This window comes from Antrostomus carolinensis, unplaced genomic scaffold (genome assembly GCF_000700745.2).
Source record: "Antrostomus carolinensis isolate BGI_N321 unplaced genomic scaffold, ASM70074v2 scaffold1200, whole genome shotgun sequence".
NCBI lineage: Eukaryota > Metazoa > Chordata > Aves > Caprimulgiformes > Caprimulgidae > Antrostomus > Antrostomus carolinensis.
In genome coordinates this window covers 32677-46575 of record NW_010287512.1, presented here as the reverse complement: position 1 = coordinate 46575, position 13899 = coordinate 32677, and the positions used below count along the sequence as shown (strand labels likewise).

The 13899-nt window shown below is 36.7% G+C and overlaps 1 protein-coding gene across 1 annotated transcript in view; it reads right to left on the bottom strand.

Annotated features, from left to right (window-relative positions):
• Nucleotides 1–13899, bottom strand: part of ADGRG6 (adhesion G protein-coupled receptor G6) — a gene marked incomplete at its 3' end in the record, with an annotated part of 58140 nt that overhangs the window by 20643 nt on the left and 23598 nt on the right. Inside the window, exons 5-8 of the mRNA XM_010162989.2 lie at nucleotides 11353–11436; nucleotides 4076–4161; nucleotides 2642–2694; nucleotides 2511–2564 (exon numbers count right to left, since the gene is read on the bottom strand). Of these exons, the coding sequence (XP_010161291.2) occupies nucleotides 2511–2564; nucleotides 2642–2694; nucleotides 4076–4161; nucleotides 11353–11436 (277 nt within the window). The remainder of the gene's footprint in view (nucleotides 1–2510; nucleotides 2565–2641; nucleotides 2695–4075; nucleotides 4162–11352; nucleotides 11437–13899) is intronic.

Below are 13899 nucleotides of genomic sequence, written 5' to 3'. Positions count from 1 at the left end.
ATTTATTCTTGACTATCCAAATCGGAGAAATAAGAAAATCTTTAGACAACTATTCACAGAAATATTTATAGGAATATTTAATTAATAGAAACTGTATGAAATCACACTGTGAGCAAGTTACGTACAAGAACTCAGTCATAACATTTCAGTGGATCACCTGAGTAGTGAGAAATCACTGCCATCAGGGATTAAGAACTTTCAACCTGTAACCTGCTAATTTTTTGTACCCCAAAAAGTTTATCTGGTGTCTTACAGGATTTCCTTAGAATCCTACCCAGGACATATCCAAGAAAGTGGAAAACCTAACAAAGTATCTTGAAAGCAAGGATAGGAAAGTAGTAAAAAAAATTAAAAAAAAAAGAGTTTTCTACCTGGATCTTCAGAAACTCAACAGATTTATTCCTTGCAAAATCTAGAAACAGTTGTGAGAACCTCAAAGAACTGGAAACCTTGTGACTAAACCCAGGAACACTGATGACTACTGGGAAGCTGATCTTTCTTTTGTTTCAGAAGGAAAGCAATATCGAATAATAAACAGGCACTCAGATGACCTAAAGCTGGGAGAACACCGACTTTTCCCAAAGGTTTCTCCTGTAACATGCATGAAAATACACGCAAGACATGAAAAATACATGAAAAAACAGCAAACGATCCTGTGTATATACATTTCTATATATGTATATGTGCATATACAATGCATAAAAAGTGGGATTTTTGTTAGTCACATATCATGTAGCTCAATTAAGTTTTTAATTATCCCCAGGTTATACCAACCAGGTTACTAGGCTGGGCAGAATCTTGACTTCTCTTTTTTTTTCTTTTCTAAGAAAACATGTACAGCATAACAATCCTGATTATTGGAGAACAGTAACATTTTGTGTGACATGATCAGCATTTATACTAAATTATTCAAAATTATGACAAAATGACACTTGGCCTTGAAACAAAGTACACTAGAGCCCATGAGAAGACTAGTTTCTCATTAGACCAGGCCTCCCTTGAAAAACTTTATGACATATTACGAACAAGTAATTCCATTACCTCTGAAATTACACAGGATGAGCAAAGTAAATAGGAATGAGGTTAATTCCCCATACCAGTGAAACATTATTGGAAGTAATTTAGTGCCACATTCACCATATGTCAGAAAGGGAGGGAAAGGGAATTACTAGAATAATGTCTTGCTCTTCACCTCCTTTTATTTATAGACCAGGAAGAAGAAACAAAATCCAGAGGACAGTATGGTGGGAAGGTAAAATGAGAATGTATCAGGTGTGCAGTCTAGGAGAGAGAACAGATGCTGACAAGCTGGGCTCAATAAAAGATGCAGGAATAAGGATGGGGAAAGCTTTACATTCCTTAGCAGTCTTGGATTGTTGGTAAGACCTGAGGCATGGTCTCCACTTAAAAGGTTTTGCTGGCATAACCGTATCATTTAGAAGTGTGAAAAAAATCCCACCCACACCACTACACCCTACTGTAAATGTAGGTCAAGCAGCAAAATAGCCCATTCAGAGACAGTTTACACTATACCAGTTAAATGGTTTTGCCAATAAAAGCTGTCTTTCTGCTCTGGGTGTGTGGGAAGGAGATAGTACCTTTTACAAATCTTTTCATGTCTAGGTAAACTCTGTAGAAAACTAGAAGCACCAGTTACTACTTCCTGATGGTAAATTGGGAATACTTGGCTATAATCTCCAAAATTAAAATGCCCAGCTGTTGGCAAAGCAGCTCTCAGGAATCAGCAAAGTCCTTTCTTATGGGACTTTTGCCTACACTGCAAACAGATATAGCTCATACCCACTTGTTGCCCCTTCCTCACAAGACTAATTATGTTTTGGTTTCCTCTCCTTAGTTTGATCCTAAGATTCACTCCCTCCCCATAAAACTCTCAGAAATCAGCCTGCTGCTTTCAGAGAAATCTCCCGAGGCCCAGTTTTCAGGGGGTGTGACCCGTTTAACTTTCTTTGGCTGCCTTTGAGGTCGTCCCAACTCCAGTGCCTCTGAGCCCAGCAGAAGTCAGGAAATGAGAGCATATGGTAAATAGTTTAACTCACACTAGTTTGGCTTTCAATTCTAGCATGATTTTTCAGTGTTTTGCATCTAGCAAGACGTTTGTTAACTCAAAAGTCTCTGGTTCAAGAGAATAAATGCAGTGACAGTGGACAGAGTACCAAAGCTTGTTGCTCAAGAAAGCTGTGTGTACCATACCACACATACATGATGTCTATTCAGTTTTGTGACAGGTGTCAGGTGAAACCTGAGCTCTGAAAAAATGATCTGTTAAGGTTTAAAGCTCAGTAGTTTAAACCAAAACAAACATGATAACCAGTATTAGGTTTCTGAGCACATCCAGAACACACAGCTCGCCAGCAGTCGTATATTTACAGATTGGCAGCATATGCCCAGTAATAGACAATGAATCCAATAATAAACAATAAAGCCTGTTGTAAAGCCACTTGTAATAGCAGCTGTTGCCTCTATCAAGAAAATGTCTTTAAAAATGTTACCTTTTAATACTTCTTTTTTCTCTTACTCCCTCTTTTATGGAGCCAGGGTGGATGCTATAAAATAAATAAACATTAATCAGAATGGGCTAATTCTCAAAAGAATATAGCATAAACTTTCCCCCTTCATTTACCTGATATTGACCACATATACAGTGTAATTCCAGTTCTGGAAAGTACGGTTTAGCTGAAAAACAGGAAGACATTGATCATATGAATGATGAGATGTTAATGGGGCCCTTTGTTGTTTAAAACAGAGTTAAATTTCACTCTCCTCCCCCTTGAGACAATTCCCTTCAGTTTTTCAAAGCAAAGAAACCCATTTCAGTGAGGTGATTGTTAGATTAGTTGTACAACTGGTAGTGAGAGATGGCTTTTTTACTGACAGAAGGAAATCTCTATAAGGTCACGACACAGTGAATAGGTGACTGTACAGGATGCACAGAACTTTTCCTTTTCTCCCCCTCTTCCTCACCTTAAATTCTCAGAAACACTTTCATTAGAAAAGGTTTCCTGACAAAACTACAGGGTCAATTTTCACCTAAAAGTCTACAAACTTATGATGATCTTTTCTTCAGATCTTTGTACTATTTATACTGAGGGGGCAATGGCTGCTCAGTTTTCCCCCAGGAGACACTTTTGCATAGTCTGCTAGGGTCAAGTTGACACCCTTCTACATTCTTTGGCTCAGGCACATAGGTACTTCATCTGGCTACTGCTGCTAAGAAAACAACCTTGGCAGGTGTGGATGGCTGCATTTCTGGTTTGTAGATAACTATAGGTGGTTTCCTTAGCTTTATTATAAGAATTACGCTTCAGGTTCAATAAAAGAAAAATAAAGAATAACTGCCATATACTTATGCCATCACATTTTCATGTAAGCAGTTGGTATAAAGACTACTTACAGAATGTGTAAGTGCCACTACGTGAACTGTCAAAAAGGACAGAGAATATCTATATTCAAACAGGAGGAACTTTCAGAGGCAAGAATTCAAGAATCATCCACCCAGAGGGCCCAGAAAGGAACTTATGTCTGCTAAAATGTGATGAAAAACCAGGGGCTACTAGAAACCCCAACAACTGAACTATGGCAGAAGAATTCTGAAGTAGAGAATATTAAGGTAAATTGGAAAAGTGTATTGCCTCACACAAATTAACACTGCCCGTTTTCTTTATTATTTCTATCACAACATAACTTCAAAACCACATTAGTATTTGGGGAGAAAAAATTTGCTCTCTATAGTGATGTTGGAACTTAGACATCTTCCTCTTTCAGTTGGACAATTCTGATTTCTTCATACTTTCCAAAATCTCAGCTAGTATCGACATTCCTTACAAAGCTGGCTAGTATAGTAGAGACATTTCAAAATTTTATCCATAGTGCCTAATAGCCCCAACTAGACTTGAATTCATTACGGCAAAAATCAATAATAGAAAGATCTTCAGAGAACACATATTCATTTAAGAATTTATTTGGTATTCTCTTTCTTTTTTTTTTTTTTTCTTTTGATAACAGCAATGGGGCAGATTCATATATGCAATCATATAGAAAAGAAAACTTAACTTACCCATTCTGCAACCACATCATGCACTTTCAATTCTGAATTGGAGTTGGGACTAAAGACAATTATAGATATCCTGTAGAATAGCCCACCTGTCCATTAAAAACAGCATTATAATGTTAGAAACTGAGCAAATTTACCTTTTAATAGGTAAACTAGACTTTAGGTTTAACTAGACTAATAGGTTTAACTAGACTTTAGTTTCATGATGAATATAAAAATTGGTCTGAACCCCAGATACAAGGACAGCTCAAGCTCTTGTTGGCATTATGCAAGTTTGGAGTGAACAAGCCCTGCAGACTTGGGCCCATTCTCTCCAGTCCTGTTGAATTAGACAAGAATTCCCCCCCTCTCCATATCTTTAGAGACAGTTGAAATGTGACATGGAAACTCACAAACAATGTACGTATAAATAGTATTTTGCATATACCTTTAATGTGGTGTGTAAAAGCAAGATCATGAAAGTGAAATGAATTTTAAAAATAATCATAATTATTGAAGTCTGTAATGCAAATAAATTCTGCTCTCAGTCATACTGTTATAATCCAGAATTCAACCACTAAAGATTAGACTCAAAACTCTGTGCGAGCAGATAAGGTTCATCAGTTGAAAGTAACATGATAAATGAGGACAGAATTAGGTGGAAGGAGGGCCATCCAGCTCTTATTTTCACAGCATAGTCTTTGCTCTCAGGCCTGGTGATGGCCAGATAGTAGCTGAACAAACCATCTTTTAGTCACAAAATGTGCAACACTTGGCTTGGAGCAATTTTATATTCAGTAAAATTGTTCCGTAATAGCTCTGGGTAAACATAAATTCTCTTTAAGCTCATGAGTTGGTAGGCAGCACTACAAGCTCTCACATCTAATAAATAACTTCAACTCATCTCATAGTTACGCTCTGTGTTAGAAGTCTACACTTTTCACAAAGTAGTATAGACTTCAATTTTTTTTCATTAAGCTACTAAAAATTTTAGTTCCACTGTAGTTGGACAAAATTTCCCAGGATGTGTGGGAGGTTTAAAAGCTTCATCAATTAACTTGCATGTATGCGCTCATGTGGCATTGCTTGGTTTAGGGCTGTTATGAAATGAAGTTGTGGGTCCTGATCATAGATTCATGTATTTATATATATCATATGTAAATCTTACAGAGTCACTACATAGGAGTGAACAGGACATGATAACATTTATACAGAAATCCCTTTCTGTCTCTTGATTCTAAAGGGACTGCTCTATCGTTCTGAGTCTAAATAAAAGACCTTTTATTCTAGGTGGAGCAAATTTAATCATTTTACAACCTCATGGATAATAATTTTACAAGAGCTTGAAATAGAAGTATCTGGAAAAAAAACCTGAAGTCAGTATTTTCCAGGTCAATTGTGCATATTGGTTACTATCCTATTCATGACCTGTCTTGAGCATTGATCTTCCATTTCATTATGGAATTGACCATATGATCACTGAGATTAGTATGACAATTCCTCTACAATAAAATACTAAAGAATCAATTTCTTGTAGAAAGATGGTTTACCAGTTACCTTCTTTGTAAGCTATGATTAGATTTTAGATATGAGTAGAATGAACTTGCTTGCTTTTTGATTTATTGTCTTTTTTCCCCTCCCATAATTCAGCAGGCACACAAATGTGGTGTGCAGTTTAATCTGAAAATGTATTTTAGTTTGTTATTATTACTGTTATAGTTTCAAATTAAAAAGAGAAAAAAGTAAGTCTTTGGAAGTAGAAAATTGGACTTTGGGCAAGTTGAAAACACTTGCAAGACTTGGATATCATTGCTATGTATAAATCTCTGTATATACATATATTCAATTTCATATGTATAATGTACTTTTATATGTGCTATACAGATACACACATTCAGAAAGTGTGCATTATATATATTCTCACACATTCACCTATAATCATATATATAATTATAATCTTATTTATATAATTATGTATATGGACAGAATAATCTTAATACAGGAATATGCAAAGTATTTTAAAAATCCAACATAGCAACTACAAACTAGTCAACATCTTCAAGATCTTCACCAGATGTACATTTTAATGAGGTGAAAAAAGAACAAGAACAAAGAACTAATCTACATTTTAAAACACTCTCAAGAGACTGCAGTGGCAGATAGTGAAAACTAAAAATGATTTCTCACTCTCCAAATTAAACAGTGGAAATCCCGCCTCAAAATGCTGAATGAAAAGAAATATTTTTATGGGCAGAAAATTGATGAAATGTAGCCAAAGATAATTTAAAAAAAGAGGAAAAAAGAACCTGGAAAAACAATTCTCCTCACACCCACCACCAACTATAAAAATATAATGATCAATGAAATCCCAGGATTTTGGGGTTTTTGGGGGGTTTTTTATTCTGTTGGGCAAATTATCCAAAAGTTTCTTTTGGAAAAACCTTTGCTTTTTGAAAGACAAATCCTCAAAAATATATGAATACTCTAAGTGAAAAACACTTACACAATCTTAAACAATAAAATGGCATACATGGCAATCCAATATATTATCCTCACAGTCTCATGAGAGCTGTCTTAAAGAAGTACACAGAAATTAGAAATCACACGTTAATGGCATTTACTATCACTAAGTTGTTACAAATTCCCTTCTACTGTAATTAAATTACTACTCCAAAATCTTTTCATACACTAAATGGTCTATATCTAAAGGATGAAAACCAGCTACTTCTATGTTCAGTCTAATAAGATAAGATTATCTGGATATTTTTCTACATCTAACTTAATGGCTTGACATACTGTAGTTGACCTCAGGTCGACACAGGCAGCCCAGCTCAGTGGAGGAGTAACACAAACAAGATAAAGAGACTGCAGGAGAGCTAGTAGGTTGATTCAGCGATGGGTAAGGGGTGTTATTTTGGCTTGTCCCAGATGGTAAAATGGCCAAGGAATGAACATGTGTTGAAACTGATGACTGATGGTATACTACAGAAGAAACTGGCATTTGGGAGTGCATGAAGGAGTGATGGATTCCTGATGCAGGTGCCATCAGACTGCCCTTCAAGATGGTCTCTTTGTGCTGAATAATAACTCCACTGTATGAAGATGACAAAAGTATCGCATCATTTGTTATGGCAGTTCCTGATGACTCCAGAATAGAAGAGAGATTTGCAAAAAGTCCATAATCAGCATTTTCAAAATCCAAGGCATGACTACTAAAAACATTCAAGGAAGACACTTCTTCTCTGTGCTTGCTTAAGGATCCATACACCTCCCATTCCGAATCCCATTCAGAAAGCCTCAGTATGTTTGTTGATGTCAGAAGAGCAGAATTCCTTATGTTTTCATTATCACCAATGATTTCTTGTTCTACTGCCCACAGAGAGTATTTCAGACTGTCCCCTTGATTTTCAACAGAGTTTCGCCCTAAAACAGTTAGATAACTTCTTGGTGTTACTGTTCTTGGCTGGCTTAACTCTGCTATATCCTGCTGAGAGATCAGGCTTGGAGAAATTGTATCAAGATGGTTCTGAAAACTTTGTGGGAGTGGAGGTGTAGAGTAGCTGTTTGGAGGTACACTAACTCTGAATTTTGAGTCTGAATGAAGAAGGTGCCTTAATTCCATAGACAATGTAATTGGAAGGAAGTCAGAACTCACTGAAGTGATGTCTTCTAAAAAACGACCTGCATCTATCTGAACTTTACTTCTTGCTTTATCAGTAGTATTTGCTACAGCATCATTTGCTGAAAGACTTTGAGACTGCAGTGATACATGTGTTCTTGTACTATTTATCAAACTCTTAACTGGTGTATTGATCAAAAAAGTAGCTTGGCTATCCCCTGAACATGAAGGCTGGGTTCCCGAATGTGTTGGATAGACAGAAACAAGCTGCTGATTATTGTTTAGGAAGGTCATGTTGGTTCGATCACTTACTATGTCAGTTCCAATTTGCATGTGCAAACTATTAAATATCACTGATTTTTCTGTGAAGTTTTCAAGTAGCTTATCAAAGGGACTTACCTGTACCCGTACAGAGGGCTGACTCAAAGGTGCTTCCAGGGAAGGGAAGGGAAAATCAAAATAAAATTCACTGTTGGAAGACACAGTTAGGTTTGCAAAGTTCATTGTTGACTGCAACTGTGATGTTGTTCTGCCATTACTTTCTGAAATTCTCTTTAAAAGGCCTGGAATAAATGAACTAAAGATCTGTGTTTCCAAAGCTGATGCATGACTAGAGAAGTTCATTTCCTCACCCCCGTGACTTAATAATCTAATGGCAGATGTTTGTTCAGAGACACTGACAGACTTAGCAGGTGAACTAAAGGATGGCAATCTCTCTGTTGGGGAAGAAAGCAGTTTATTAAATGAGAGCCACCAATTTTCTGATGGCTCCCCAGAAAACATTTGAGATGTTTCTTTCAAATGATAGGAAACAGTCCAGAAATTTGCTGTTAAAGAAGGGGAAATATCTACATATTTTGTTGGAAAATCCAAGTCCCAGGAGTTGCCAACTATATTAATGTTCTCTGGCTCTAATATGGAAAAAGCTGACTCTTCATTTTCATTACTATCATGAAATGCACTTAAATTGTTTTCTCGTACTTCATTTCTAAGGGTGTCACTCGGCTTTTGAAAATATACTGCATGTTTTAAATAATGAGACCAGTAATTGCTATTAGATAGAAATATGTTGCCACTTTCCAAATATGCATCTGTCAACAATTGTTGATAAACAGGCAGGGTTGTTACAACTTGCGTAATTGTTGAGCTTGTCCAGCCTGTTCCTACCAGAAGGGTTGAAAATTTTAGCTCTCTACTGTGTCCTAGGACTGAATTTGTCAGTTGGATGTCAGGCATAAATTTTGTGTAAGGTTTTTTTATGTTTTGAAAAAAAGTTGTTGGGTTTGCATGTGGAGTCTCCACAGTGGTTAAATGTGTGATGCCTCCTGACTGATGTTCCTTAATGTGAGTGGATTTTCTAAACTGAAATACACTGTTTATTGCTAACACAGAAAAAGCTTTTCTGTCAGCATCGCCTTCTATAATTTCCAGGTAAACATTTTCAGGTGCAAAGTCTAGCAAATCTAGTGTACTTTTTTGGAATGATGATTTCTCCTCTGTAGGTGATATAGATAAGCTAGAGAGAGAATGATGTCTGTCTTCGTGAATGTCAGAGGTGATATGATGATGAAATGCAGTCTCATTCCACCAACTCAAAGGCTCCAAAACGTTGCTTATATGCATGAAATTGGTTCCGCTGCTGTTGGAGAATGAAATCCACACAGTTCCTTTTTTGTGTTCGTAAGCAGTGCTGCTGCTGCTAACAAGAGAGTGGAACACTGACTCTGAGTCAGAATGATCTAGCCCATCTGCCAAAGTCTGTGCTAGATCTGCATTAGGACTTGTGCTTTGAAGAAGAGGAACTGCTGCATTCACAGAAGGCTGTGTAACAGCATCTGCTGCATCAGAAGTGCCATGAAATGAACTTCTAGAATAATTCAAAATATTTTCATTTGGTAACTGATTCATCACAGTATTATCTAGGCCGATTTTTTCTGTAAAAGCAGCCAAGGTATCATTGCTGGTCTCCTCAGAAGCAGCTGATGTGGACATAGTTGGAAGAAACAAGCTGTACATGTTTTGTCTCTCTGGGTTCTCATCTGCTGAGTTTTTAGTGAAACGGAGAGGTCTGTGTTTCACTGGCCAGATAATTGGGGTTGAGATAATTCCTATGTTTTTGACCCCTTCTATCTTAGACTCTTGCTGCCTCTGTGGTCGTGAATAGGAGAATTCAGGTGAATTTCTCTTCATTCTGAAGATAACCGTAGCAGGAAGTCTGAATTCCTGCAGGTCTGTGTGTAGTAAGCCACATAGTTAACGGATTAAAAAAAATACATGTCACTTAACTGTCTGTTCTTGGCTGTCCGCTCTTGGTCTAAAAATCAACTTACCAAGAGTGGAAAATGACGCCAGTTAGCTGAGTGAAAGTTTAAATTGCTTCTACTGTAAATGAATTTGGCTTATTTTTCTTAGTCTTTCTACTTTCTCTTGAGAGTTTCAAAGGCAAAGAAAGGACTTAACTGTTCAGTTTTTATTCATACTAACATTAATAAGGCATTCAGTTCTTTCTGTAGCTACAAAAGTCAGCGTTAACTGCTCATGGTGAAGACAGAGTGAGTGGCTCCACACACACACAAAAAAAACCCAAACCCCAAAACAACAAACAAGCACAATTTGGAAGAAATCTTCAATATTTTCTTCTTAACTTCTACAGCTTAGTAAATCCAAACAGGCTGAACTCAGATAAATTCTTTCACATTGTCTACTGTACTGCCTGATTGCCAATATTCAAGAAATCTGCCAAGAGAAAAAATACTCCAAGAATTTTAAATGCTGCAGTAACAACTGATGCATTTGGAAAAGAAAAAGAACAAAAAAACCTCACAAAACACCTTCAGGTTCTATATTACTTCTATGGAGCACATTGCAAAAATAAATCTTTACAAAAAACATCTTTAAGCCTCAGATGAAAATTGCAGAAATCTATCTCTGTGTTGTTAATAACATTTAACAACTATCCTTAACAAACTAATAAATATTTTGGCAGCGCCTCACAAAATGATGCTCAGTCTCTAGGAGACAGTGATATCATAGAACTTGAGAAAACCTCAAAAGAAATCCTTGCTTTTTTCCTGTGCTAATAATAGGCTCATTTACAACCTTATTTTTTCCCTTAATCTTTCTAAATGAAAAGTAAACGATATCTTAATACTGTCAACATTTTCCCTAGTAAAGTCTGATCCAGCTCTTCTTGAAGTCAGTGGAAAGATTCCTGTTGACTCAGTGGAAGTGGCTTTGCTCCATAGGAACGATTCCACTTGGCTCCTGTGCCTGACTAGTGAGAAACAGACAATCCCAGCATACTACCACCCTGGCTGCATAAGCAGGAGCTACACATAATCTGCAGACTTAAAACATTTCAATAGCATGGTTCTTTTTGGATTCTTCTTAAAAATACCTCTCATTTCCCTTGCTCTTTGCACAGGTAAATATAATGCATGAGACAAAGTGAGTCCCTTTCATACAAGAACCATGATACAAATAAACACCGAGTTTGGTTCTGTTATCATTTACACCATTCTTACATGGCCCAGTGAAGTTGCTCCTGATTTATTTCAGTGTAAATGAGATCAGAACTGAGACAGGACCCTTGACATTATGATAGTATAAAAAGCACACTTTAAAATACAATAAATTTGCTCTACACAGAGTACAAGGAAAAATGTAACACAGGATTTCTTACCATTGTTTGGCTTATCGTTTCTATTAGTATCGGGCATGTTAGTGGTGACAGTGGGTGGTGTAGGAGTAGTAGCATTTACAGTAGCTGGTAATAAAGATGAGAAAGAGGTGAACTTGAATGAAATATGAATGTTAATGAGGTAAGACAAAATGGGAACAACGCATGACAATGTAAAACGAAACCATCTACACACAATGCCATAAATGTTAAATAAACACATTATTTTTTCCTAGACAAAGTGATGAGTGGATATGAACTGAAGTGCCAATCCTGCAATCTTCACTTTCACTGACTTCAGTGGGAGTTTTGCCAGTGTAAGGGTTGCAAGATCAGTCCTGTACTGCTTTCTTAAACTCAAAATCCTCTAATGAGAACTTCAGATCCAAATAGCTGTGCAAAGACCAGAAAACAGAACTTATAGGTTCTTAGATGCATGCACTTAGAATATTGCTTGTGAAAAGAATAATTCTCCCTACTCAGAGACTGAAGATGACAAACAAATGTGAAACTAAAACACCCATGTAAGGATCCAATTAACTCCATTGAACTCCATACATTGAAGAGAATCGAAATCAGACTTGGAATGACTGGAGTGGAATATATATTTTGAAGGCTTCATGTAGGATCTCAGCTGTACTCTTCCCACTGACACTAAAAGGAGTCATCCCACACCAAACCCTGGCCAATGTTTCCCAGGAGAACCAGCTAGAACACTTTTCAAACTTAGAGTGAGGAGCCAAACTGCACATTTCCCCCACAGCAGACTGGGAGGGTACATATGCTAGAGGAATTCAAAGATCATGCCACTAAATTTTCAAAGAATAGTTTGGAAAATAATTTTTTAATTTTATCTAGTAACTCCAGGGAATGCAAGTCCACTCACTGACTGGCTTATTTTTTCCTGAAAACTCTTTTTAAAATGTGAAGCTTAGTGCAGTATATTCTTACAGTGTTTACATATCTTTTCAAAATTTTGACCAAGAACCAACCTGGAAAGGTTAAGCAATTGCATTTTAACCAAGAAACTGCATTTTCTATTTTTTATGAGGTTGTTTTAGCTAACCTTTTGAGTCTGAAAGTCAAACTCAGGTCTCAGCTTTGGGAACAGGTTCATGTTCAGGTTTCAGTGAAACAAGAAACTTAGTGAAAGAGAAGGATGAGTTGGAGACTGTATCAAACAGGTTCTAACTGGGAAAGTGAATATATTAAGGGACACCTTATAATACAAAAAAGCTCTTCTTCCATGTAACTTCAGGGCTATACTGTCTGAGAGACGAGTTTTAAGGCTACTTACTGATTGCATCTTCCAGCTAGCACTGTGTTAAAGGAGGCATCTTCCAATGAATTAAAATATTTGCTAAGCATAACGGAGAAAATTGTTCTTTCATCAGACTCTTAACTGTCATATGGCATCTACAAACTCTGTTACTGGTGCCATTGCACAACACACAACAAACAAACAAAAAAAGAAACCAAACTGGCCTCTCAGTTTAAAATAAGTCTGTAGCACTGACAGAAATAGACAGACATCTTTTTAAGATTTTCACTATTATGACAATAATGATGATAATAAGGAACAGAGTCAATCTGATCTGCCACTTACAAAGTGACAACCAGTGACACTTTACCAAACACTTTTCAGAGAAGGAAAGAATATTACCTTCGTGAAAGTATTCATAGTGTTTATTGAAGATGTGATGGTCTAAGAAGTTAAGAGAGGCAAGTTTGAAAGGTAGCATCTTTTATTAGAGGCATTATCTTCTACTAGACAGGTTAATAAAGCTGGAAAAAAGGATGAGGCTTTTAGAAATGCAGGCTTGTTTTGCTCAAAGTGTGTCCATTTCTGCACCCATATTAGTGGATCTAACGGAAGATATTCTCTCTCCTTTCACATCATTACATTTTGATAGAGGAAAACTCTCAGAGTTCTTCCAAGAGAATACACAAAGATCTTTATATGGTAGCTGTATTAGCCTAAAAAGACTAATGCTGAATAATTGTTGCTGTTGCATTTACCTAAGGTATACCAGTAGTAGTGTTTAGATAAAATTGTGCTTTGTGAATGTGATACCTAAAAAACACTGTTTGAAATCTGATTATGGACATAACTGGTATTTCAGTTTCCCTGTGGAGACCAGTACAATATGCTCCAAGATCCTGAACCAAATTTACCTCAGGAAAATCTGGAAGTACACTGAAGACTGACATAGATCTCTTACTGGCTTCCCAAGTAGAATGCATTTTACTTTTTATTTTTAAGCTACACATTTACTTGTGTATGTCAGTTTGGAAAGAGTTCTGAGACCTCCTCCTCCCCTTTTATATTTTATTCTCTCCTATCTCTATCCTCCACCATTCAGCCTGAAGACAGTTATGGAGCTAGACATTTCTGGTGCAGATGCTGCTGTGGTTAAAGTTAAACATAGGATGTCACCTCATTAGCAGGTCTATGTTCATGAAGGTATTGTGGAAATGGGCTGATGTTGTTCACATCAATAATTTTTATAGAACTTCAGCCTCTAAGCAGAGTAGAAGGAATTAAGTGTC